This window comes from Papio anubis, chromosome 7 (genome assembly GCF_008728515.1).
Source record: "Papio anubis isolate 15944 chromosome 7, Panubis1.0, whole genome shotgun sequence".
Classification (NCBI taxonomy): Eukaryota; Metazoa; Chordata; class Mammalia; order Primates; family Cercopithecidae; genus Papio; species Papio anubis.
This window is the reverse complement of record NC_044982.1, coordinates 136820975-136848829: the sequence shown is the minus strand read 5'-3', so window position 1 is coordinate 136848829 and position 27855 is coordinate 136820975. Positions and strand designations below refer to the sequence as shown.

General features: G+C 46.6%; 1 protein-coding gene across 2 annotated transcripts; it reads left to right on the top strand.

Moving 5' to 3' along the window:
• The first annotated feature begins 1060 nt into the window (after positions 1-1060).
• On the top strand, positions 1061-24581 carry LOC101023980 (histidine decarboxylase). Of its 2 annotated transcripts, XM_021940554.2 has the most exons (12): positions 1063-1737; positions 3982-4154; positions 8473-8586; positions 9550-9672; positions 11998-12132; positions 12389-12532; positions 12993-13059; positions 13847-14009; positions 14101-14191; positions 18236-18334; positions 23288-23389; positions 23521-24581. In XM_021940554.2, exons 1-12 carry the CDS (start codon positions 1707-1709, stop codon positions 24265-24267), a joined length of 1989 nt encoding a protein of 662 aa, XP_021796246.2. In that variant the 5' UTR covers positions 1063-1706; the 3' UTR covers positions 24268-24581. The 2 variants fall into 2 exon arrangements, with proteins under 2 accessions (XP_031524564.1, XP_021796246.2); XM_031668704.1 differs by lacking the exon at positions 8473-8586 and having other exon boundaries at positions 1061-1737.
• Positions 24582-27855: the final 3274 nt, after the last annotated feature.

Here is a 27855-nt window from a genome sequence, read left to right as displayed (position 1 = left end):
GAAGGTGAAGGGGAAGGAAGACTCCAGGTTTATGCCTTCAGCATTTGGGTGGATGAATGGATGGATGAAGGGATAGATGGATGGATGGATGGTGGTTGGATGGATGGGTGGTTGGATGAATGGATGGTGAAGGGGTGAATAGATGGGTGGATGGAAAATGGAGAGATGATGAACTGAGATAGGGACGACTAGAAGAGGTGCATATTTTGGGGCAAAGACAGTTTTGCAATACGTTAAGTTTGAGGTGCCTCAGAGTCATACAAGAGGATTTGTCAGAAAGGCAGTTGGATATAAGATTTCGAAGCTCAAAAGATAGGGAGGGCCTGATGGTATGTTTAAACCTATATGGATATCACATAGGTAACATTTAAAGCCTGAGAAATGGGCCAGGCGCAGTGGCTCACACTTGTAATCCTAGCACTTTGGGAGGCTGAGGCGGGTGGATCACTTGACGTCAGGAGTTCAAGACCAACCCAGCCAACATGGTGAAACCCCATCTCTACTAAAAACACAAAAATTACTGGGGCATGGTGGTGGGTGCCTGTAGTCCCAGCTACTCAGGAGGCTGAGGTGGGAGAATTGTGTGAACCCAGGAGGCAGAGGTTGCAGTGAGCCAAGACTGCACCACTGCACTCCAGCCTGGGCGACAGAGCAAGACTCTGTCTGAAAAAAAAAAAAAAAAAGAAAAAAAAGAAAGCCTTAGAAATAGGCAATGCCACGTAAGAAGAAAGATGAAAGGAGGGCAGTGCCCTGAGGTGTGCCAGCACTGGAGGAAACAAACAGCCAGAGATGTAGGAGGGAAGCCCAGAGAAACTGTGGGCTGCAAGGATGAAGCAGTAACAAATAAAACGCCACCAAGAGAGGAAGAAGGACGACGGGAAACAAATAAACCAGACAGACTATTGCATTTAGCAACTTGCAAGCACTGGATTACTTTTTACTCAGAAATCAAACCCCAAGGATAGTGTTTCCCCTCCCTGCAGGGTTTTCTGCAGGTCCCTTTCCATGCCCCCTTCCACTTCTTTAAGTGCTAAAAGTGATGATTTTGGGGTGATGTTTTAATTTTTATTCTTTTTGGCTTATAACTGTGTTTTCTCATTCTCTACAACAACAGGTAGTATATTGTAATAGAAAAACCATTGTGGTCAATGATAACTTCTGCCCGTTCCTGAGCACAGGGGACATCACTATTAGTGCCTGTTCCTTCCTCCCTACTGCTGATAAGGAAACAGGGGCAGGAATAATACTAATAATTTGTGCTACTTTTTCTGCATACCCTTGGCCTTATTCTGGGCTACTGAGCTGAGAGCTTGCCTGAGGCTGGAGCTCTATTGTCTGAATCCAGGGGCAGAAATAACTGAGGGCTCTTTTACCGCATCCACCTGGAGGCTGCCTGCAGGCTTGGGTTGCTAAGTGCACTGCTTAATTTAGAAGCGCCTTTTATCCTGGCTCTCTTGACCAGTCGAAGTTGTGGTCACTGTTTTCAACGAGGACCAGGAAAGAAAGGGTGGAATTAATTAAACCTAGAGGAAGGGACTTTGAAGGGCGGAGCTAAGGTTAAAGAAAGAACCCTTTAAATAAAGGGCCCACACTGGCAGCCAGGGAGTGCGCAGGGCTGGCGAGAGGGAAGCTGGGCTGCTCCACGCCTTTCACGCCTTCCACCTCCTGCGTGTCCATCTGTGAGAAGGAGCCAGAGCCCAAGGGAGATGATGGAGCCTGAGGAGTACAGAGAGAGAGGTGAGCGACAGGCATCCCTGGCCCTCTTCCCTGCTGCTACTTCTGCAGGAACAGCTGCTGGTGGGTGGCCCGTAGATTTTGGGGTGACATTTGACCGGAGCATTAGAATTGCCTTCTGAGAGTTGGAACCAGCAACACTTTTTTTTTTTTCCTGCAAAAGGGATGTGGGATCAGAGTGTAAAACTTTTTTCAACCACTCTTTCATTCTGTCTCTCATATACCCACTCTCACACACGTCCACACTACCGTGCCTTGCTTTTCCTCCTCGCTTTCCCACAAAATAGAGGATTTGGATTCCTGAGCCACTAAATGGGAAAAGGGGATTGTTCATATTCTGAAATAGAAAAAAATGTTCTCAGTATTCTGTGATCACTGCAAATCTTTTCTTTCTTAACATTCATTCCTTCATGTGCGAACCTATCAGTAGCGTTCTTTCATTTAGTCATTTATTTCATAAATATTTAGTAGGCGCCTACTCTGTATCAGGCAAAACCAAGTGGTTATCCAGTTTTCAGACATGGCTCTCCCTTAGCAGGAAAGTAGGTAGTTGCTTAAAAGAGAATCTTGAATGTCTTTATTTCTATAATTTTTTATATCCTTCTACTCACTAATTAGTGTGCATTAGCTTCTTCTGTTGCTTTCCTAAGGCACTGTCAGCTGAGAGCAGGTTCCTGTAGATATTCATCCTCTGAGTGGAATACAAGTACATTTAGCACTGTTCCTGGACCTGTGGAGGGTTAGGTCTAGAGCTCTCAGATCTCTGGTGGGGCCCTGCTGGAGAAGCACCAGGATGTGAGAGGGCTGAAGGGGAGCAGAAGGAAGACAGAATGGTGTGGAAATCTACCTTTGTCTCATCAGTGTTGCCTGGGGCTGGTTCTGTTCTTAAGAACTTTGCATAAGCTGATGCAGAGGGGAGAAACTGAGTTCCCTCTCCCAGGTAAAAGCAGCTCAGGAAGTACTAAGGAATGGATATTGAGACAGACAAAGAAATATGTACACACACACACACACACACACACACACACAGCAACAGAGGCACTGAAGACTGCAACCTGAAAGGATAAATAATTTGCAATAGTTTCAGAGTGTTCGACTTGACTTTTTTTCCTTCCTTATTCATATGTTCATTCACTTGATACATTTTTTTTTTTTTAGCATCTAAAAAATATCCTAAGCACTGATGTGTTGATGGAGGCAGCAGGGAGGGAGAGAAAGTCATTAAGATTTGGTGCCACATTTCCCAGGCCAGGGCAGGGGGCTTGGTCTGGACCCATGGTTGTGCTTTAGGAATTCTGTGAGCCTCAGAAATTATACACAAAGTTCTGTGTGTATGTAAGCCTACAGTTTTAATCAGATTCTTGAATTTAAGTCCTCATATGAGTCCAAAAAAGATGAATAATAACGGATTCAATGGGAATGGTGAAAAAATAGTTTTTTTGTCCTTTATTGGAACTGGGCATGGAATCTTTCCATCTGTGCTACCAGATATAACTGGTGGGTGTGTGTGTAACACTTTTTGGATGCAAAGAGCTGTAGAGTTTGTGGATACAAATAATATCTTTGTAGATACAAGGAACCTATAAAGTAGTTAATAGATGTTCTGTTTCTGAGAAGGAAAGAAAGGTAGGAGAGACAATCAAAATTGAAGTGGAAAAAGGAAGGGGAAAGAAAATGAAACGTTTCACTTTGGCGCTAGAGTTTTGTGCTTTGGAGATTTTCCCTCTTGTTCATTTGCTCACTCAGAATCTCCCTCCATCATTCATTCACTCCCTTACTCTTTTTTTAAATTCTGAAGATAAGGTTGTGCAGGGGATCAGATCCTACCCTTGGCCCATGAATCTGTCTCTCTTTTTTTTTTTTTTTTTTTTTTGGGTCCAGGCTGGAGTGCAGTGGTGCGATCTTGGCTCTCTGCAACCTCCATCTCCCAGGTTCAAGCGATTCTCCTGCCTCAGCCTCCCGAGTAGCTGGGATTACAGGCGCCTGCCACCATGCTTGGCTAATTTTTTTGTATTTTTAGAAGAGAGGGGTTTCACCGTGTTAGCCAGGATGGTCTCGATCTCCTGACCTAGTGATCCACCTGCCTCAGCCTCCCAAAGTGCTGGGATTACAGGCATGAGCCACTGCGCCTGGCCAAATCCATCTCCTTCTTTACCAAGTCTCTTGGCCCGGACCTGAGAGGGATGGGCACAAATCGGTCAGGCCCAGTCAGAGGACTCGAGCCTGATTTCTCTATGTCACTTCTAGGGAGAGAGATGGTGGATTACATCTGCCAGTACCTGAGCACTGTGCGGGAGAGACGTGTGACGCCAGACGTGCAGCCTGGCTACCTGCGAGCCCAGCTGCCTGAGAGTGCTCCTGAGGACCCTGACAGCTGGGACAGCATCTTTGGGGACATTGAACGAATCATCATGCCTGGGGTGAGACACAGTGACCACAAGGGCAGATCTGGATTTCAGGGCACAGAAGGGTGGGTGGTGGCCTGAAGAAAGGCCTGCTTTGTGTCAGCTTGGGATGAGAATGCATCCTTCAGCCACTTGGCCACTAACACCCCAGCCCATCTGTGAGGCATGTGGAGGGCAGGACTTTGACTGGTATTAGGTTTCTTTTTTTTTTCCAAGTTGTGCCATGGCAAGAGGTTTATGATGCCAGGGCAGGGCTGGCCAGAACACCTGCATTCCGGAGCACAGTCTGGCAGAAGTGTGGAAATCTCATGGGATGGGTGGAGAAGAGAACATTTTGTCTGAGGGGAAAGGACAACTGTGGGTAGTAAGACAGCGGAGAGGAAGCTGGAGGTAGTGCCTGGCCCCGACGACGGAGCCAGGGACTCTTCTATACAGTATCTGAGACCACACCAAAGAGAAGGAAGGAAGTGGGGAACACATCCCCGCAAGGACACTCTGGTGACCAGGTTGCATTGGTCCAGGAAACTGAGTGGGCCCCAGCAACCCCTCCTGGCACCTCTGAAGTCTGGTGATTGAGCTGCTTTTCAAGAGCAAGAGGGGGCTTTCCCTGAATCATTGATACTTTCCATGATGGAAGGTGCAGCCGGGGATAGTGCTGGTAGGGCCAGGAAGCTGATGGAAGCTGGCTGATGCATGGGCTTGAGCTGGAGCCTGCCTTGATGGGTGGTGATGACACCGCTGGCCAGCGGCGGTGAGGAGCTCTGCCATGTGCTCATGCTAAAGTAGACTCCCTTCCTGTGGTGGGGCTCCCTGCCACGTGCCAGCTCTGTGCCAGTGGCCCTGTTTTACAGATGAGGAAACTGCTGATGCTCAGAGAAGTTAATTGTCTTGCCCAAAGTCACAGAATTAGTAACTGGTAGATCCAGGATTTTAACCTAGACCAGTCTTACTTCACAGGCTCTGCCGTTTCTCCTACCCTCTGTCACCTCTACTGGTGAGTGCCTGAGTGTGCCTGGCTAAGCCTGGGTCCCTAGCATTGCCTCTCTTGTTCCGCACCCCCACACAGGCTGTGTCCTCCCTCTCCCCGCTTAGGGCATTTGTGTTCTGAACCACACACGTTTAGAGGCTCTTCCTGAGGCCAACTTGAGGTTTGCCTTCATCATTGCCAGAGAACTTTTGACTTAAATGTGACAAAAAGGCCAGGCGCGGTGTCTCACGCCTGTAATCCCAGCACTTTGGGAGGCCGAGGCAGGAGGATCACCTGAGGTTGGGAATTCGAGACCAGCCTGACCAACGTGGAGAAACCCCGTCTCTACTAAAAATACAAAATTAGCTGGGCATGGTGGCGCATGCCTGTAATCCCAGCTACTTGGGAGGCTGAAGTAGGAGAATCGCTTGAACCCGGGAGGAGGAGGTTGTGGTGAGCTGAGATAGCACCATTGCACTCCAGCCTGGGCAACAAGAGTGAAACTGCATCTCAAAAAAAAAAAAAAAAAAGTGACAAAAAATATGCTAGAGGCAGGGGTGGGAAAATACTCAAGCTCAGAAAGTGATGGCAATTTTGATTTTTTTTTTTTTTTTTAAAGCAACAGAAACAAGGTCTCACTATGTTGCCCAAGCTGGTCTCCAATTCCTGGGCTCAAGTGATCCTCCTACCTCGGCCTTCCAAAGTGCTGGGATGAGAGACCTAAGCCACTGCGCCTGGCCATGAAGGCAATTTCATATAAAGCCACTCATCTCTTTGACCATTCAGCCTATTTCACAAGCATCTTTTGAAAATGTCAGTATCAGTAAGGCTTACGGAGGCTAGATCCTGATAAGATTATCTCCTGGTTTTTATTCTGTAAAATGTAATCTGCTGAGGGGCTAACTGTAATCTGAGAGTGAGACTGAAAGCAACTGTCAGAAGAGGTGGAAAGGAGCTGATTCATTTGATTGAAAGGAATTCCAGCAGTTGCTGTGGGTGTGGTTGGTGAAGCTCATTTCTGGAAAGAGAGGTCTGTTTGTTTTTGATAAGGCCCTTCTGGCTTATTTTATCTTATTTATCTTACGAGAACAGACTATTGTCTCTTGATAGGGCTAGGAGGTAGAAGCCCTTGTCTGGGGTTTCCAAAATACTGTCACTAAACACAGTGATAATAAGGGTCAAATCTCTCAACTCATCTCTCAGGCCACACCAGCCTCCGAGAGCTGGCCTGAAAGCAGTTGGCCCTTTGCTTACTCATTTTGCTCAGTGCCTCACTGAAAACTGAATTAGTTTTTCTCTTCCTGCCACCACCTAGAAAATAAGAGAAGAAAAATTCTCTTTCCCCTTTAATTCCAACCCTGGTTAGACAATCCTCATTTACTTTTCACGAGAGAGAGAGGGCATTCCCATGGAAAAAGTCAGGACACCACCCTGCTCAGGTGTCTGGGCTTCTGTCTCATTGAGGTCACCTGTCCGTATGGGGTATGTGTGACCACAGGGATGTTGCTTCTCTCTGCCAGCCCCAGTTCTCACCTGTAAAACAGAGATAATGCATAGGCCCTACCCCATAAGGTCCTGTGAGAAGTAAGTAAGAGAAGGCATGGAGAGCAGGAGATGTGGTTATTACCGGTCATGAGTCTTGCATGGTGAAAATCGGAGGAAGAGGTTTGATTCTCTGAGTCAAGTCAGGATATGTGATGTGTCTGTCACCCACATGATTAGTTTACCGTTAACATTTCACACATTTCTTGCCCACACCTCCACCCACACAGCAACCCTGGGAGACAAGATTTATTTTACGATGAGAAACTGAGGTTGAGGGAAGTGCAGGATAGGCTCCTGGTTTTAGGGGGTCTGTACTGTAAACGCTTTTTGAGACCTCCTCTTGAAAAACAAAAAAGAATGAGGCTGGGCACGGTGGCGCACACCTGTAATCCCAGCACTTTGGGAGGCTGAGGCGGGCGGATCACAAGGTCAGGAGTTCGAGACCAGCCTGGCCAGCATAGTGAAACCCTGTCTCTATTAAAAATATGAAAACATTAGCAGGCATGGTGGTGGGCACCTGTAATCCCAGCTACTTGGGAGGCTGAAGCAGGAGAATTGCTTGAACCTGGGAGGCGGGGGTTGCAGTGAGTCGAGATGGTGCCATTGCACTCTAGCCCTGGTGACAGTGTAAGAATCTGTCTCAGAAAAAAGAATGAATCTCAAAAGAGACCCCTGCAAACATGGTATGTTGGAGCTTAAGTTCATTAGCTTCATGGTAAATCTACACAGTCACACAGCTGGTTAGGGACCGAGGTGGGATGGGAACTTGTGTCCTTGGACTTAATTCTTATGCTCCTTATACTATACATGTTGTCCAGGACAAGGCCCTTGTTCTTCAAGGACTCTGAGTATTTGTGCACAGTAAAGAACAGGATGATGTTCTAAGAGGTTATCAAATGAGTCCTCAGTAGAGTGAAACATCTAGAATTACAGCGTTCCATCGCTCAGGGAAGGGATCGAAGGGAGCTGTGGGAGCTAGGGGAGAGTTCGAGTAGGAAATGAATATTTAGTAGCTTTCTAAAAACTGGCAGGTTTTGGAAGGTCATGTCTTTATGGCGAGTGCCTTTGTATCAGGGGACACAGCATTGCTCAAAAAGGAACAGGGCATGCTTGCAGAGCAGTGAGATGAGGAGAGATTAGATAATCCATGAGGCAGATGAACCACTGGGGCTGCTTCTGACTTCTGATGGGGGGCCCCCCCTGCCCACTCAGCTCCTCCTTACATCCGCGTTTGATTGTGGGCTCAGGGCTTAGCCTGGAGGTTGGCCTCCAATATGCTTGGTCTGGGCTCTCCTCTCTACTGTCTCCTCTCCTCACTACATTCCCAATGTGATGCTTAAGGACAGCTTTGAACCTGTTCACCCTGACCCTCTGAGCTGCATGCCCAGAGAGCTCAGTGCTCCATAAAACAAAAGGTGCCTTTTGCAAGAAACTGGGTGAAACAAGCAGTCTACTTTTCTAGAGCTCACAGTCTCTCCTTCCTTTTATTCCTGGGCAGAGGCGGCATGAGCGGTAAGTATTGGGGACTAATGTGAATACCACTCAGAATCCCACAACTGGATTACTTCAGCGATTTTCCTTTTGCATTTTCCCTTCTGGACTTTGCATATATGAAAAGGCTCCACTGATGATCTAGCATAGGACATGAGCCATGTGAGTGGCAAGAACACCAGTTAACAAGTCGGATTTTCATGGAGTTGTGTCACTTATTTCTGCTTAAAAGTGTCAGCCCATGTCTAGAGTGACACTTCACCTTGCCAGAGATGGTCTCTGGAGAAAGAAAGCCTCCTGGTGCCAACTGTGTGCATGCTCTGCCTCCAGGTGGTACATTGGCAGAGCCCCCATATGCACGCCTACTACCCAGCCCTCACCTCTTGGCCCTCCCTGCTAGGAGACATGCTGGCTGATGCCATCAACTGCTTGGGATTCACGTGGGTGAGTAGCAATGGCTGTAACTACTGGCAATGGGGAACGTAGCAGGGAGTGGCATCCTACGGCAGACATATTTTGCCTTTCTTTCTGAATATGGCTCCACGATAACTATTAACAACGGCTACATTCTTTAAGCTTATGCTTTATTTTAATTTTCTCATTGCATCCTTTAACCCTATGGAATCACGAGTATTGGTCCCATTGTGTAGGTGAGGAAATCGAGGCTTAAGCAACTTATCTCCCCCAGATCACACAGCTCATAGAGACACAGATAAGATTTGGATATAGATCCGGTTATTGCCACAGTTTGTGACCTTAACTAAGCAATTTGATGCCTGTTGGGTTGCCACTTCCCCTGTGCTCTCGTATTTGAGTAGCTGGAGATACGTCCTGAGACTTCCCTTAATAACCCCTTAAGCACCACTCAGCTTTAAATGGTGCCAAAAAGCCTTCTAGAACATCTTTTTATTTTAAGCCTGAACTCTTACGGGTGTGTGGGTGGGAGGGCACTTCCAGAGCACTTCTTGCACTACCACCCCAGCAGCCAGGGCGGAGGCGTCCTGCAGGTACTTCCCCTGGCAAAGCTTCGCCTAGCATGGGGGCTATCTTTTCTAGGAAAGAGTACGTTCTTAGTCCTAAAACCTCCCCCTGGGCATTTGAGGACTTCTCAGCTATGTATTTTAGGGTCTTGGAGAACCAAATCCAAGCCAACGATTTCTAGGGCTATTTCTCCATAGAGCCTTGGAGAATTCGCCTCATTGAGGGCAACATGAATCCAAAACCCCACATTATTTTCTCTTTTTGGTTGACAGAGCGTGGACCGGGAGAGAGGCACACAGCCTAACATTGACCCCTTTCCAGAAAGGTTCCCATTGACACCATCAGGGGCAGACATGTTTCTGGAGCTCGTGGGGGCACCTCAGTGCCCTGGGGCTGTGCAGTTCGAAGTTCCTTTTCCTTTCTCAGGCATCCAGCCCTGCGTGTACAGAGCTAGAGATGAACGTCATGGACTGGCTGGCAAAAATGCTGGGACTTCCAGAGCACTTCTTGCACTACCACCCCAGCAGCCAGGGCGGAGGCGTCCTGCAGGTACTTCCCCTGGCAAAGCTTCGCCTAGCATGGGGGCTAAGTAGTGAAAAACAAGCCAAACCCTAACCTGGCAATTCTCCCGTTCTCCATGGAATTTCCCCCACGTTACCACACCATCATCACCAACACCACCATCATCACAGCTTCCACCTCTACTCCCACCTCAGCTGCTGCTTCATTCACATGTGCTGCTACTTCCTTTGAAAGCAATTAAAGAGCCAACACATGATCACATGTCCAGTATGACTTGATTCGGGTTTCTTAGTCTATAATCTGACAATTCCCTTTTGTTGTCCCATTTTGCATCTCACGGTGAAAGGGGAAAGGAGAAGGCAAGGGAGGACTTCTCTCTCTCTCCCTGCTAGGTTCAGGAGATCCCTTGCAGTGAGAGCAACTAACAGCATAAACTGATTAATGGCATCCTCTGACCCTATCTTTTGGATAGTTGTCAAATAATGGCTCTTCAAATATTTCTTTTTTTCAACAGCAGTGCCATGGAATGGAGCTTTCTGGGTGCCTCCCGGAACGCTTAGGTGCTTTTGCATCAGTGAGCTATGATTGCACCACTGCCCTCCAGCCTGGGCGACAGAGGACGACCTTGTCTCAAAAAATAAAAAAATTGCCATGTCACTCTGAGATGAGAGCCAGGAAGTTCACTGGGTCCTCTTGCTAGCTGAGTGACTCCCTCTCTCACTCCAGCCTTGCAGCAAGATTAAAATCTGAACCTTGGAAGAAAGATAAATTGCTGCATGTTGTGGACATTTTGGGTTGTCAGCAAATAGTTACAACTTCGGATGTCATATTTGGGAGAACATGCTAAATGTCTATGGTACATGATCTTGCTTTTCATCTAATTATCTCAGGAACCCTGTAGGTGAATAGTACCATTCCCCAATGTTTGAGATAAAAGCATTGAAGTTCAGAGAGATTAAATAACTTGCCCTAGCTTACACAGCTGCTAAGCAGAAGAACGAGGATTCAAACCCATGCCTGTCTAAATCCAAACCATGCTTTCTCCTGTATCGTCAGCCATGTGAACTTGAGTTCGTCCCATCATCTCTCTGAGCATCCCTCTCCTCATCTTAGTGTGACAAGAATCATAATTATCTCAAAGAGGTGTTGTGAGGAGCAAGTAGAATGCCAGAAAGTGTTTTGTAAACTAGGAATTGCAATACGGATGGAAGGTGTTGTTACTATTATTATTTTTTTTAAAAACAGGGCCTGGTTCTGTCGCCCAGGCTGGAGTGCAGTGGAGCCATCATGGCTCACTGCAGCCTCCACCTCCTGGGCCCAAGCAATCCTCCCACCTCAGCCTCCCACGTAGCTGGGACTACAGGTGTGCGCCACTAAACCTGGCTAATTTTTTTTTCTTTAAGAGACAGGGTCTCACTATGTTGTCCAGGCTGGTCTCAAACTCCTGGACTCAAGGGATCCTCCCAAAGTGCTGGGATTACAGGCGCAAGCCACTGCACCCAGCTGATTATTATTATTATTATTATTATGCTATGTACCTCTTTACATAAATAGCTTGTTATGGAGTAACTCCCAGACACTTAATATCTGTGTGATCTGGTCCACACCACTCTCCATGACAGCGTCTGCCAGGCCTTTTTAGCAGGATTCTATCAGCTATAGGTTACTTGAAGATTTCAAGAAGCAAAGACATCAAAGACTGGGTGAATGAATGATGAGGAACCATAAAGACTCCTGTGAAGTTTCTGAGGTGGCCCTGAAGATTTCCACAATCACGGCCAGAGCAAAATCCTACCCAACCCTTGTTTGGATAATCTATACTTCCGTCCTGGGAAGCAGTTAAAGGGATGCTCTCCATTTCATAGACAGAAAAGAGTCTTCTGGAGGGGAAAGGTTAGCCCAAGGTCACAAGAGCTATTGACAACTAAATGGGCCCAAGTCACCAGCCTCTCGCAAAGGCCAGGACCCTCTCTCCCTGGGGAATCGAACTCCATTTCCATTTGTGTAATAAACTGAGAGTTCTTCTTTTAAATATGTTTTATATGGGGAGCAAACATATCCAGGAGGGACAGAACATTCTCTTTTCGGTTTCTGTGGCCTCTCTAACAGAGAGGGTGGTATTAGGTGCAAGCTTATTTTAGAAGGCAGAATAGGAATGCAAGCTGGGGAGGGAGATAGGCACCTTGGGCAGGAGGAGCTGTGTATTTCCTTCTGTGAATAGCTATGACACACACACACACACACACACACACACACACACAGAGAAAGAGAGAGAGAGAAACAACTATAAAACCTGGGGAAATTTGGCAAGAGAACACAGAAAGGCTGCCATGGTAATCCTTTCCCCTGCAGAGCACAGTCAGTGAATCCACTTTGATTGCCCTGCTGGCAGCAAGGAAGAACAAAATCCTGGAAATGAAAACGTCTGAGCCCGATGCTGATGAGTCCTGCTTGAATGCCCGACTCGTGGCCTATGCGTCTGACCAGGTGAGTTGCCCGACGCAGGACAGCCCTTCGGGTTGGTGCTTGGCTTCTGGAATCTTGGTCCCTGAGCAATTTTTTTCTAGATGTGAGTACGCTGGGGTTCCGGGCAGCTCAGACCTGGAAGCTTGTCTCCAGCAACTGTAAGGAAGGCAAGCTTGCAACGATCGTATTCGGTTCCCCGAGTCTTAGGCTTCAGCAGTTTCTGGGGAGTGATCATTCCAGGACGACTCTTGCTGACAGGTTTCTGTGGCCCTTCTAGGCTCACTCCTCCGTGGAGAAGGCTGGTTTGATATCCCTTGTGAAGATGAAATTTCTGCCTGTGGATGACAACTTCTCACTCCGAGGGGAAGCTCTTCAGAAGGCCATCGAGGAAGACAAGCAGCGGGGCTTGGTGCCTGTCTTTGTAAGTCAGGATGTGTGCCTAAGCTTAGAATGATAGAACTTGGATGTGAGGAAGGAATTTTGGCAGAATTCAGGTAAGTAACATGCTGCACACGAAAGCAGAAAGGTCCTCCCATACAGTATTTTACACATCATGAGGTGCTATCCATAGGTGTGTGGTGGAATAAATTTTGTGGGTCATAACCAGCATTAAAAAGAAATATAGTATAAAATATTAGAGTGCACACAGATAGCCAGAGTATGCATTGTTTTATGAAACTTTTTTTCCAAATACACATGTATACATGTACTAGATTGTTATATAAAATGTGTTTCTTACGAGTCATGGTAAAACACAGTCTGAAATATACACTGTTCTGGTGGGATGGATGGGAGAAGATCGCATGTGTGGTGAAATCTTTCTCAGGCCAAATGTGTCACACGAGCCCACCCTCCTATATTTTGCCTTCATTTTCCCCTAGGTCTGTGCAACACTAGGGACCACTGGGGTCTGTGCATTTGACTGTCTGTCAGAGCTGGGCCCCATCTGTAAGTATCTTCCCTCTCTGGCTAGGAAGACAAGGAATACATTTTTAAATGTCTCCGAAAGCAAGAACCTGAGACTAGCTCTATGGGATTATTCTGCTCCTCTTTGGTCAATGCAGAGACATGGGAAGAACCACCAAAGGTCATGAGGCTGTCTTCCAGGGATCCCTGGACACTGCCTTTCCCAGTGGTGTGACAAGAGTTAGAGGTGCCCTACCTTGCCCCTTGTCCTAGGAGAGGCTTTGGTTTTCTCATCCTCTTACTCGTATGTTGAACTTTACTTAATGCAGGCTATATCCAAAATACAGTGTGAATTAGGCTAGAATAGAAATGCTTTCTATTCTAGCTTCAGAAAAGGAAAAGGGTTGGGTAGGGGAAATCATGGGAGAGATTAAAGGCAGAGAGGAAACCCAGACGGGACTGTTTAACCCCCAAGCAAGAAACCCTCTAACTTTTGTATTCGGTGTGCTAACATTGCTCTCTGTGCTGGTGGGAAATTGATTTCTGTGCCAGGATGTTCTAGGTTGAGGCCAAGAGGGTGCTGGCCCTTTACCCAGTGGAAGAAAAAGGCAAGGGCGAGGCTTTGTAGACTTTCCTGTTAGGAGGCAACGATGCCTCCTTCAGCCCCACTTCTTCAAACTGACTCCCCCTGCTCCCATCTCCACACCCCTCCATTTCTCATTTAGCCAAAGCACATCATCCTTGCAGCCCACCACTCAGCTTGGCCAGGTGAGAGACACCTTTCCCCACTTCATCCTCCCCTCCAGCCAGGTGATGTTTGCCTCCTCAGGTGCCCGTGAGGGGCTGTGGCTCCACATCGATGCTGCTTATGCAGGCACTGCCTTCCTGTGCCCCGAGTTCCGGGGGTTTCTGAAGGGGATTGAGTATGCCGACTCCTTCACCTTTAATCCTTCCAAGTGGATGATGGTGCATTTTGACTGTACTGGGTTCTGGTGAGTGGAGCAGCCCAGCTCTGAGCACACGGGAAAGCCTTGCCTCCTCTGGAGAGACCCCAGCCACTAATGCCCATTTGGAAACCCACAGGGTCAAGGACAAGTACAAGCTTCAGCAGACCTTCAGTGTGAATCCCATCTACCTCAGGCATGCCAACTCAGGCGTGGCCACCGACTTCATGGTGAGTGGCCAGGGACAGGCAGCCTAGTGGGCTCGGGCGTCTGACCCCCCAAAAATCTGGACGGTGGCTCCCTTCAGAAGGCAGCACGCTATGAGCTCCTCTCAGAATATTGCCAATGCGTACCTTGGTTTCTAATTGTCCCTAAGTATGTAGAATGAAACCCAGAAAATGGTTGAAAATGAGACTAGCCTTTGAGGCAGTGTGCACATTTCCTGAATATTTGTGGCATTTTTTTAATTCCTAGAAATGCTCTTCCTGTCACAGGTGGACCAGTTCCTTCTGCCTCCATCTCGGGTCATCTTTTTTGTTTCCCACCCAGCAGCAGGGCAGGGTGGACAATTTCCCCGGTGGGGAAAGAGCCTTCTTGCTGAAATCGCTTTTGCTTTTTCGTCCCTGACAGAGGCGCTGTGGGGCAGCTCTGTGGTAGTGACGGGCTGCGGGACTTGTGTGAGGTTCTGGAAGCCTCCGAGCATTCCTGACTTCCCCAGCTGGCTGCACCTCAACTCTCTTAACTCTCTCTCTCTCTCTCTCTCGCTCTCTCTCTTTTTTCTTTTTTCTTTTTTTTGAGACGGAGTCTCGCTCTGTCAACCAGGCTGGAGTGCAGCGGCGCCATCTTGGCTCACCGCAACCACCGCCTTCCGGATTCAAGCGATTCTCCTGCCTCAGCTTCCCAAGTACCTGGGACTACAGGCGTGAACCACCGCGCCCGGCAAACCTCAACTCTCTTGATCCCACATCCTCAGCCAGTATTTTGCCTTAGGGAAACGAGTTCTTACAAATTGACTCCGCAGTTTGAGGATGAGCCCTTCCTTTACTTGGAGGGGAGACAGGGATGTAAACGAATGTATTACACATTACCTGGCCAACGAAGGCAGCAGAGCAGAGTGGGGGCGAGCTTGGTTTGGAATTCCATTGCAGCAGCGGCCCTTTGGGAAACTAATGGACCTCTCTGAGCCTCGCTTTCCTCATCTGTAAAATGAGAATAGTGGCACTGATTCACACGGTATTGTGAAGCTTAAATGGGAACACGTGTAGATCACTTAGCACAATAACCGTGTGGCAAGTGCTCGATATATATATGGTAGGCATAGTATTTCTGAAAGCTCTTCTTTGAGATTTGTTATGACAGTGGGTAAGCATGTAGGTGCTAAAGCCAGATGGCTTGTATTGGAGTCCTGGCTTTCTGTTTACTAACTTGTGTGACCTTGGACAAGTGACTTAAACTCTGTGTCCAGATTTCCTCTTGTGTCGAATGAGGCTGATGACCACAGTTCTGGCTTCTTAGGCTTGCTGTGAGGATTATACAAATTAATACACTGAAGCGCTGAGAGCAGTGTCTGACCCCCGTAAGTGTCCTTCCTTGTGAAGAGATGCTTTTATCTTGTCTTCTTGGACAACTGAAGTGTCTTGCCCTTTTAGTCTTAAAATAATACCTTCGTCATCACTTGATTATACTGGCTATTCTCCTTTGGACCAGCCCACACCCTCTTTAGATTTTTGAAGCTTTTGGATTAGAATTGCAGCGGTAAGCCTCATGGCTTACTGGTAGTGACAGAAGACCCTCTAGAGGTAAATAAAGAAAAATAATGGTTCTTTGTCTCCACTGCTCTTTCTGGTGGGTTTTCAGAGATTTTTAATGAAAAATTTAAAAAATTCCGGAACAGCCCAAGGGTCAGATATCTTTAGGGATAACTGTGGGTTTGCTTCCTGAGTGTGAATTGATGCCCATTCTCCTACCAGTATATTTGGGTCATCATAACTGAGGAGCATTATGTTCACTCTTGTCCTTTTGAATTTCATGTTACCCTTTAAATTCATTTACCACAGTGCCTCAGGATCTTCCTGGGGTTCATTCCCAGGAGTTTGGAGATTTTACAGTGCTCTCTCTCTCTTCCAGATAACTCATAAAAATGTTACAGTAAACTCTTCCCAGCCCTGCTCTGGGGAACCTTATTATTTTTACCTCTCCACCCAGAAAGTGCTGCCTGACAGTTATCCTTCCCCCCACCTTTAATCCTACGGATTTGATTTTGAAGTCCATGAAGAAACTCCTAGAAAAGTGAAGCTGCTATCTTTGTCATGATCCTGAGGGTCCTCGTAGCTACTCTCACATGGGCCCAATGTCTTTCCCACCCAGGTGGCTGCAGCTTCGAACAGAAGCTCCGTCTTGCTCTGAGAAGAGCCAAAAATAGGCCAGCATCCCAGGAGAGAAGACTTAGGTGCTTAATCCCTGGGGCCCTGGAATCACCTAAAATCAGGACTAGATTCTCTGACAGCAGAGAAGCTCCCTCTTTTCTGCCTCCCACTGGACAGAGAGCACCAGTGGAGGGAGCATTACCTTGACCTTGGCAGGGGAGCCCTGCAAAACCTTACAAGGACATAGAGGAGGCTGGGGATGCCTCAAGGTACAGAAGAGTCCTGTCAGCCTTTGTATGTCCAGATTTTTTGATCCAACAGAAAATGTTGGCTAGAACCACTCTGCTGAGTCAGCATGGATCAGTTTTGGAATAGTGACAAGCAAAGGAGCAACTGGGAATGAGGAAGATTGTGAAGAAGTCAAAATAAAATCACCTCTGCCTATCCTGGTTTATTTGCTGGTAAAACAAAGTAGCTCTTTCTATATATGAAATAAATTGGCTATAACTATCTGGAAATCAGAACCTTTTAAGAGATGACCCCTATCATCCGTTCATTATTCTCTTGGAGTGTCCATGGACAAGAGGTGGAGTTGACGCTTTCCCTGTTACAGCAATTTTGTTCCATTTTCAGGTTTTGATGCCCTCTGCTGGCACAAAGGCCACAAGCTGGTCCTCAGCACAACAGAGTTTTTTGCTTGGAAATCAAAGGCTTAGTACTTTTATGCTGGGGAAACTTTGTCCATCAACAAAGGGGTGATGTCCCAACTGTGCCTGGCTTAGGAAACTGGGGTGAAGGGTGAAGGTGAGGACATTTGTGAGGATTTGATAATCTTGTGCATGGCCAGATAAATACGCAGTGGGACAAACATTTATTTTTAGTCAACAGAAATTGTGGTAGAAACTTTCTGACATTTGAGGGAGACGTCATTAGAAACCACATGACTCATTATAATAACTGCAAATGTTTTCCAAATCCTCTGCTCTATTTTCAGATCTGAGAAATCAGTCTGAAATTAATTTGGAAATTTTCAGGTTTGTGGTGGCTGCAACTTTGAACTTTAAGCTCTGTTGAATTTGGCCACCAGGAGCAAAGGATCAATTTTCATCTAACAGAGGCAGAAGTTTCGTTGCTCATTTGAAATCTGACAGCTGGAGTGATGCCCCTCAGATCACACGAATCTCACAGGAAAATGAACAAGGCAGTGTGAGGTTAAATAGGGATCATCTTGGCTCTAGACAGAAATGCTACTGTGATTTGTAGCTCACATTTTAAAATAATCGAAATAGCCAACACCTACTGACAACTTCTTCTGAGGCTCTTGGCGTTCTTTGTCCTCACGCCACTTCCCCGGGAGGTGCAGTTGGTTCTTTACGTCCCGCACTGATGAGCCAGTGAGGTGGCACTACCCAAGGTCACACAGCTAGTAAGTGGCAGAGCTGGAGGCAAAACCTAGGTCTGCAGGACTCTAGTGTCTGTGCTCTAACCACTATACTTTACATTTTTGGGGGGGATCAAAATAGGACTTTATTTTCTGCTATTCAAGGAATATAGATTCGTTTAGAGTGAAAATGTATTGCCCTTATGTTGAATTTCTGGGCTGGGATGAAATGTTTAAAGGAGCAATTTAAAGCAAAGTGCCCTTCTCATTGGTTCAGGGTAATGGACTTGATTTCCACTTGTCTGGCTCTCAGACAAGTGACTATTGGCCACCTTCATCAGTGACTTGGTCACACGATGGGGCAACCGTTGGGAAGCTTGGCTTACTCCTTAGCAACAGCTTCCGGAGTCATGGTGACACCATTCATCCCTGGAGGGCTGGGCAGGCAACAGATAATGCCCAGAAATGCCCGAGGGAGTGGGGCGCCCTTGTCTCTAACCGTGGGCACTGTGTTCCTTTGTTTCTAGCACTGGCAGATCCCCCTGAGCCGACGGTTTCGGTCTATTAAACTCTGGTTCGTGATTCGGTCCTTCGGGGTGAAGAATCTTCAAGCACATGTCAGACATGTATGTAGCATGCCACTGTGGGGGCTGAGCCTGTGTTCCTCCGTTTTCTCATGGCGGGGAAAGCTGGTTTCTACTTTGCAGATCTGCCCAGGAGATTTGCGGTGTCTGGTTCAGGTGTCTGGGCCTGTTCCTCAGCTCCTGGGATTTGATTCTCTTTGTTAACCTGAGGAGCGCTGAGCACAACATGTCCCGAGGGCCGCCTGATGCCTGTCTTCTGCTGAGTGTCTCACTGTTCCCCTTGCTGTCACTGAGCACTAGGGAGGGATGGCCCCAGAGTCTGGTTTGCAGAGAGAGAAAGAGAAAGTAAATCAAGGGGAAGTGTGTGTGGCCAGGGTAGGATCCTATCTGCTTTGGAATTACCTCGGTGGTCACAGCTGGCTGAATATTTTAGCACTATTATGATTATGCCTTAAACAATGCTCTCCTGGCTTGGACAGGTAGACCTACCAAGTCTGGAACAAACCTCCCTGCATTGACGGGCATTTATTGAAGCCCCTATTTGGCTTAATTTATTTCTATTCAATCCAGCAATTACAAAGGTATTGTGCTAAGAAAGGGACACTGAGGTAAATGAGACAGGCACAGCCTCTCTCCCATGTTCTTCATGGAAGAGGCGGGACTTAAGAACTCTGGCCACTGGTGGTGGTCTCCCATTTCTACAAGAGCCCACATGCAAGGCAAAGCCATTGATAAAAGCGGCAGGGGACGCTGGAGACACTATCCTTTCTGCCTGTGTGTGCCTTGGCCTTCCACCTTGCCTCTAGGGAATTCCTTCTGGGTTAAACAAACACAAACCAAAATGAAGTGGTGGAAGCGGTAACTATGACTTTTTAAAACTTAAAAAAAATCAATTATTATGCTTATGTAATAATTATGCATTTATTTATGGGGTATGTGTGAGGTTTTGATACAGGCCTACAATGTACAGTGATCAAATTAGGGTAACTGGGTATCCACACTCAACCATTTATCATTTCTTTGTGTTAGAAACATTCTAGGTCCATTCTTTTAGTTATTTTGAAATGTACAGCAAATTATAGTTAACTACAGTTGCCTTATTGTGCCACCTAACCTTAGATCTATTTAATTGTATTTTTGCCCCCGTTAACTATCACCTTTTTATCCCCCATTCCCTGCTACCCTTCCCAGCCTCTGCCAACCTTCATTCTATTGTGTGTCTCCACGAGCTCAGTTTGCTTGCTTTTTAACTCCCATGCTTGAGTGAGAACATGTGAAATTTGTCCTTCTGTGCCTGGCTTATTTTGCTTAACATAATGTTCTCCAGTTTCATATGACTGGTTTTAATGTTGGTAACTTTACCTTTGTAATCACCACTGGTTGTTTACCAATGAGCAGCTGCCACCAACAATATTGAGGAACTTTAGGCACTTTGTGCTGTTTCTAGAAACTCAGACTCAAGACTGGAGGGTTGTGGGTGGGGAATGGTTGGTGGAGGTTACAAGTAATTAGGAAGTTTTTTTTTGCTTACAATTTGGGACTGGATATTCAATGTGCAGATCCTGACCAACCTCCCTTAGCACTTCCGTCTGCGAGTCAAACCCCTGAATTCCTATTAGCAACCCCATTGCCTACCATATATGAGGCCCACGCTCCTGGGCCTGGCTTTCAAGGACTTGATGATCAGCTCCTACCCTAGCTTGGGCATTTCATCGACCCATCCAGACCCCATGCTCAGTCCATCTCTGCACCTTCACCCGTGTCCTTCACCTGAATTGCCCTCTCCTTTCCAAATGTTGTGAATGGATTAAATTCTGCTTCCACCAGGAGCTTTTCTGCCTATTCCATCTGTTCTGGTTTCTGCTTCATTAGCATCCCTATGATCACCTACTCAAACCCCTTTACAAAACTGAGCTCAAAGTTCTTCCAATGTCCCACGATAGAAGAAATGGAATGAAAACAAAGCTGTTTGATATGATTTAATTTTATCTCTTCAACTTGACTGTGATGATAATTATTAACACTTGCATAATGCCTTCAATGCAAACATACATTCTAGTTGTTCATTAGATTCTTAGCACAGTGCTTGGGGTGGTCACTCTCATCTGGCAAGGCTCAGAGGGAGCAATTGCCCTGCTTGAGGGAAGAAGGCCTGGGACTTCCCCCGAAGCCTCCCAATTACAAATCTTTAACTCTGGGCTGCTTTCTACTACGCTGAGCTCTTGGAAAGTTATATAAAATTAAATTTCACATTTCTCTGTTACAGAGAAGTGCTTTAAAGAATGGAAATTTAGTTCTACCCTTTACTATTTGGTGACCTTAGACAAATTACTTAAACTTTCTATATTTGTCTGCCTTATTTATTCATTTATTGTTATTTATTTTTGAGATGAGGTCTCTGTTGCCCAGGCTGAAGTGCAGTAGTGCCATCAGAGCTCACTGCAGCCTTGACCTCCCCAGGCTCAGGTGATCCTCCCACCTCAGCCTCCTGAGTAGCTGGGACTACAGGTGCATACCATCATGCCCGGCTAATATTTTGTATTTTTTGTAGAGATGGGGTTTTGTCATGTTGCCCAGGTTGATCTCAAGCTCCTGGGCTCAAGCAATCTGCCTACCTTGGCCTCCCAAAGTGCTAGGATTACAGGCATGAGCCACCACCCTTGGCCATGCCTTCCTAATCTATAAAAATGAGAAAAGGATACTACCTCTCTCAAATTAAATGAGATAATATATATGCAGCCCTTAGCATAGGGTCTACCTACTACTCAGTTAAGTACTCTATGAGTACTTCTTCCTCTTCTCCTCTTCTTCCCCTCCTTCATCATCTCCTTCTTCATCTAATTATAAGTTGCCATCATCATCACCATCCTCCTCATCATCATCATCTCCTATCACCTACAATAGGGATTGGTAAACATTTCCTATAAAAAGCCAGATAGTAAATATTTTTGGCTTTGTAGGCCATACTCTATTGTAATTACCTCTGTGCTACAAAAGCTATCATAGACAATATGTAAGCAAATGGGAATGCTGTGTTCCAAAAAACTTTACAAGCACAGGTGGGGGCTATATTTGGCCATGGCTGCACAGTGCCTGCCCTTGACCTAGAGCAGTGCAGGGCACTGGCAGCAGCTCTCTTTTCATGACCTGTGAAGTGGGGCTTTGGAGGTGGTGGTGCTGCCTGTGCTCTGTGTTTTCCTCTCCCCTGACCTCTGCTTCAACATGTTGTTGCAAACAGCATGCGTTATAGGAGGGATAAAAGCACAATGGAAGGAGATCTCCCTGCTGTCACTTGGGAAAGTCACTTTCCCTTGGTTCCTTCTAAAAAATGGAAAGATTGAGCTGGGCACAGTGGCACGTGCCTGTAGTCCCAGCTACTCAGGAGGTGAGGTGGGAAGCTCAATTGAGCTCAGGAGTTCTGGGCTATGGTGTGCTATGCTGATTGAGTGTCCGCACTAAGTTCAGCATCCCTGCCCTTCCCAGGACAAGGGATCACCAGGTTGCCTCAGGAGGGGTGAAGGGGCCCAGGTTAGAAATGGAGCAGGTCAAAAGTCCTGTGCTGTTTGAAACTGACCATGCAGGGGAGAAAGGGGCTCTGAGAAAGATTTGGAGAAACTCATTTCATTATGGTCAAAAGAAAGGATCAGGGCCAGACATGGTGGCTCATGCCAGTAATCCCAGCATTTTGGGAGGCCTAGGAAGGAGGATCGCTTAAACCCAGGAGTTTGATACCAGGCTGAGCAACCTAGTGAGACCCCTGTCTTTACAAAAAAATTTAAAAATGTAGCTGGGCATGGTGGTGCGTGCCTGTAGTCCTAGCTTCTCAGGAGGTGAAGGTGGGAGGATTACTTGAGCACAGGAGTTCAAGGCTGCAGTTAACTTTGATTGTGCAACATGCCACTGTACTCTAGCCTGTGTGACAAAGCAAGACCCTACCCTCTTAAAAAAAAAAAAAAAAGACGATCAGCTAAATCCCTTGCCCTCTCTTGAAATAGAGTAGCAAGTGTGAGAACTAATTGATATAATTACTTAGCAAATATTTTATTGAGCTCTTCTGGATGCTTGGAGAAATTTTTTAAAAAGAAAAGAAAAGGCAAGTCCTGTTCTTGTTTAGTTAGTAATCCCAGTTTAAAAACAAAAAGCAAAAAACCCCAGGACATTTAAAAAGATGACATGAACTTCAGTGGAAGATTAATATAATACAAAGCCTTTAACATTTTAAAATTGTAACAAAATATACATAACATAAAATGCACCATTTTACTCATTTTTAAGTGCACGATTCAGTGGCATTAAGTATACTCACAATGTTGTGTGAGTTATTTCCAGAACTTTTTCATCATCCTGAGCGGAAACTCTGTATCCATTAACCAGGTCCAAAACCTGTCCATGGTGGGTGGGGACAAGATGTGAAAATATATTCTCTATGGAATGTCAGAAACAGGGGATGAAAAGGGCATTTGGGGTACAGGGTGAGAAGAGGTTTGAGAGGCAAGTGAAGCATGTAGGCTGAGGATGGGGCAGGGCTGCCACTATCCCATATGGCAACTTTATGTGCCCTAGAAACAGGCATCTCTTCCTATAGCCAGATGCAGCTCGCATGAGGCACCTGGCTGGGGATGCAGAGCATGGGCTGGGTTTTGGCCCTTACTTGCCCACTTGGCCGGTCCAGGAGCTGTGAAACCAGGAGTTGAGGTCAGGTTGCCTGGACTGCAAAGCACATGCCTTCTGGGTTCTGGGGCTGAGTTTAAAGAGGGCCCTGAGATGAATTCTCGAGGTGGATCCGATGTGACAGGAAACAGGGGGCCATTGGACATTTTCCAGCTTGGAATATGAGCAAAATCAAATGGAGATGACAATGAGGCAGAAGCCGCTTAGGTCTCTGTGATGGGAAGGTGGCACTGGTTTAAAACTATTTAGCAGTATGAAAGTTTATGCATAGTTAGTCCCTCGTCCGATGGTGAATCTCAGTTCTCTTTATATTTGCAATTCCAGGGTACTGAAATGGCTAAATATTTTGAATCTCTGGTCAGAAATGACCCTTCCTTTGAAATTCCTGCCAAGAGGCACCTTGGCCTGGTGGTTTTTCGTCTAAAGGTAATACCATCTTCCAAGCCCCTCTGTGAATGATGTTATGTGGTGCTCCAGAGCCTCTCGGAAACACAAATGCTGGGCTCTGGGGATGCTGACAGGGGTGTGATGGAGACTTCTCTTTATTTTTCAAACAGGGTCCTAATTGTCTCACAGAAAATGTGTTAAAGGAAATCGCTAAAGCTGGCCATCTCTTCCTCATCCCGGCCACTATCCAGGACAAGTTAATCATCCGTTTCACTGTGACATCCCAGTTTACCACTAGGGATGACATCCTGAGAGACTGGAATCTCATCCGAGATGCTGCCACTCTCATCCTGAGTCAGCACTGTACTTCCCAACCCAGCCCTCGGGTTGGGAACCTCATCCCCCAAATCAGGGGCGCCCGAGCCTGGGCCGGTGGAACGTCCCTTCAGTCTGTCAGTGGGGCAGGAGATGATCCAGTCCAGGCCAGGAAGATCATCAAGCAGCCTCAGTGTGTGGGAGCTGGTCCCATGAGAAGGGAAAACGGCCGCCATCATGAAAGCCTGCCAGACCCAGTTGATGACTGCTTTTCAGAAGAGGCCCCGGATGCCACGAAGCACAAGCTGTCCTCCTTCCTGTTCAGTTACTTGTCTGTGCAGACTAAGAAGAAGACAGTGCGCTCCCTCAGCTGCAACAGTGTGCCAGTGAGTGCTCAGAAGCCACTGCCCACAGAGGCCTCTGTGAAGAATGGGGGCTCCTCCAGGGTCAGAATCTTTTCCAGGTTTCCAGAAGAGATGATGATGCTGAAGAAAAGTGCCTTCAAAAAACTCATCAAGTTCTACAGCGTCCCCAGCTTCCCTGAATGCAGCTCTCAGTGTGGGCTCCAGCTGCCCTGCTGCCCTCTGCAGGCCATGGTTTAGACCCAGGGTCTTCAGCCAGAGTCTGCGGATATACTTCAGGGACTCTGAGAACCCCTCACAGTTGTATGCCAACTTTGTGTGCTTATGTGTACATGCATTTTTCTTGGGGGCGAGTTCATAATTTTAATCACATTCTCACAGGGGTTCACGGCCCACGATGGGATACAAACGAAGAGTTGAAGCCAGCATGATCCAGATGGGCTCAGCAGGCTGGTCAGAGAGAAAGGGCTGAGGGTAGACAGGCAGCTTCTGTGGCTCAGCTTGTGACATGAAATATAACCTAGAAATAAATTATGTTTGTCCCTGAAACAAAACATATCCTGTGTCACTTAATTGGCTGCTGAAACATTGATTAACCAGTCTGGGAGCTTAAATGCATGTACTTTTTTTGAAGCATCAAGTATGAGTCAGGCACTGTGGCTCAAGGTTCATAAATGAGGAAACCAATGTTTAGGTCACATAGCTTTATTTTTTATTTTATTTTTTGTTTATTTATTTATTTATTATACTTTAAGTTCTAGGGTACATGTGCACAACGTGCAGGTTTGTTACATATGTATACATGTGCCATGTTGGTGTGCTGCACCCATTAACTCATCATTTACATTAGGTATATCTCCTAATGCTATCCCTCCCCCCTCCCCCAACCCCACAACAGGCCCTGGTGTGTGATGTTCCCCACCCTGTGTCCAAGTGTTCTCATTGTTCAATTCCTATGAGTGAGAACATGCGGGTTTGGTTTTCTGTTCTTGTGATAGTTTGCTGAGAATGATGGTTTCCAGCTGCATCCACGTCCCTACAAAGGACATGAACTCATCCTTTTTTATGGCTGCATAGTATTCCGTGGTGTATACGTGCCACATTTTCTTAATCCCACATAGCTTTAAATAGTCAAACCCAGGTCTCCTGGCTTCCAGTGAAGCCCAGGCTGTTTCCACCATGCAGTACTGCTCAAGGTTGGCCCTGAACAGGAGCTCACGGCCCAGCAGGCCACTCTGGTCCTCCAGTACATTTAAAAGTTTCCTTTCTAGGTGTGGACCTTATGCATTTTCCCTTTGTTTTCTGGACCCGGTAGTCAAATAAAAGCTATGCTCACAAGTGGCTTGCTCATCATTAGTTCAGAGGCCAAACACATAATTTTGTTTCTATTTCAGATGCTACTTTGCTAGGTTGTGACTCTGAAATGGGTTAGTAAAGAGCATTAAAGACAAACAAAGCTGGACATTAGTTAAAACTGTAAGGATAGATGTTAATCAATAATATACTATCACAATAGGGAAAAGGGTCCCGTGTGAACTGAACTCACCTTGGATTTGTGCAAAGGTGACTAGGCATTTCACAGGGCGAATGGGAGAATAGGGAGAAGGCCAGCCTAGGCTTGGAAGAGTCAGGAAGGTGAAAAATTAGAAAAAGTGGAAAGTGGTTGATGTGAAACCCCTCTGGGTTTGCTAACTGGTGCTTTTGGAAGAAAGGCTGTTACTCTCCCACAGAGACTGGGAGTCAGGGCCCTGTGTTCAGGGGTTGGCTGGAACGAACAGTTAAATCTTTTGGCAGCTTTGAGTTTTCTTAGGCAGGCACTTTAAGGTGGGCTAGGATCATCTCAGGGATGTGGCCTTGAGCTGTGAGAAATTATGTTAGTGTTTGTTCACGTCTTTATAGGCAAAGGTTGGGGGCCTAGTCGAGAAGGGGGCTCAGGGCTCAGAGGAGCTTGACTAGAGTTTGGTCAAAAGAATCTTTGTTAAGAGTTTAAAGCTTTTTTTTTTTTTTTGAGACTAGTGCTTTCTCTCTTACCCAGGCTAGGGTGCAGAGGCATGATCACGGCTTACTGCAGCCTCGACTTCCTGGGCTTGAGCGATCCTCCTGCTTCAGCCTCCCAAGTAGCTATTTATTTATTTTTGAGATGGGGTCTCATTCTGTGAGTGCAGTGGTGTGAACACAGCTCACTGCAGCCTCAGCCTCTGAGGCTCAAGCTGTCTTTCCACCTCAGTGACCCGAGTAGCTGGGACTACAGGTGCACACTACTATGCCTGGGTAATTTTTTATAGAGACAGGGTCTCCCTATGTTGCCCAGGCTGGTCTGGAATTCCTGGGCTCAGGTGATCCTCCTGCCTCGGCCTCCTAAAGTGTTGGGATTACAGGCATGAGCCACCATGCCTGGCCTGGCTAATTTTTAAAATTTTTTGTAGAGACAGGGTCTCCCTATGTTGCCTAGGCTGATTGTGAACTCCTGTGCTCAAGCACTCCTCTTGTCTTGGCTTGCCCAAATGCTGCGATTATAGGTGTGAGCCACTGCACCTGGCCAAAAGCTGAAAACTCTCCCCTTGTTCTCTACTAGTGATCCCTGAGCTTTGCTGCATACTGGAATCACTTGGAGGTCCTTAAAACAATACTGATGCTTCGTTCTCACTCCCAGAATCCTTGATCTAATTGGTATGGCAGGGGCCTGGGCTTTGGTATTTTTGACAGCTGCCCAGATGATTCTAGTGTGCAGTGACATCTAGGAACCACTGCTTTAGACTGACATGCTACTCAAAGCAGCGTGTGTGCCCCAAGCGTTGGTGTCCCCAAGTGATTCTCATGCACAGTAAAGCTTGTGCACTGCTCTAAGCCAGTGGTTCTCAAACTGAGTCCACATCAGTAACACCACGGGGGCTTTGGCTTGTCAAAACACAGATGTCTGGGCCTGCCCCCTGAGTTTCTGATTCAGTAGGTCTAGAATTTGCAGGGTTCAAGAATTTGTTGGTCCAGCAAGTTCCCTGGTGCTGCTGATGTTGTTGGCTCAGGGACCACACTCAGAACTACTGGTCTATGATGATACTCTCTTCCTGCAAGTACTAAGTGAGATCTTAGTGAAGCCAATTAGCTGTGTGATTTTAGTCATGTCACTCAACCTCAGGCCTCAGTTTTTTCATTTATCAAGTAAAGAGGTTTGACTAGCTACTCTCTAGGATTGCTTTTAGTTTGCTATAGCAAATCATAATACATGTGTATGTATCTAGCAAGCAGATATAAGCTCTAATTGATGTAAATTTCCAAGAGCAATTGCAGGCTTGAGATGACAAGGTGCTTCTTGATGCTGGACATTTCCTGGGGCCTGCACTTTGAGCCACTTGATCTAAGAGTTGAGTCTCAGTTAGCAAGGGATAACCCAGCCTGGAGGAACTGAGTTACCCACTAAGTAAGTGCACATGATGTATAACTCAGGATGTCAGTTATTCCCCAAATGTGGCCCCCATCTCACAGCATTACCCTCACCTGGACATTGTTAGAAATGCAAACTCCAATTATACTTTGGGGGGATGGGACTCAGCACTCCATGTTGAGAACATTTCTTGGTCCATAGCAGGCACTCACGAAGTGCTTGTAGAGTGGATGTATGAATGAGCGACACATTTAGCAAATTATCTCTTGAGTCACTGCAATTAGTTAAACCTACCTTTTTTCCTTTTTTTTTTTTTTTTTTTTGAGATGAGGTCTCACTATGTTGCCCAGGCTGGACTCAAAACTCCTGGGCTCAAGTGATCCTCCTGCCTCAGTCTCTGGACAGGGATTATAGGCAGTCTCTAGTAGCTGGGATTATAGGCACAC

Coding starts and splice junctions, on each gene's coding strand:
- LOC101023980 (XM_021940554.2), top strand. CDS start 1,707: ATGATGGAGCCTGAGGAGTACAGAGAGAGAG. Junction 14,192..18,235: donor GCGTGGCCACCGACTTCATG/GTGAGTGGCCAG, acceptor CTTTGTTTCTAG/CACTGGCAGATCCCCCTGAG. Junction 23,390..23,520: donor TGGTGGTTTTTCGTCTAAAG/GTAATACCATCT, acceptor TTTTTCAAACAG/GGTCCTAATTGTCTCACAGA.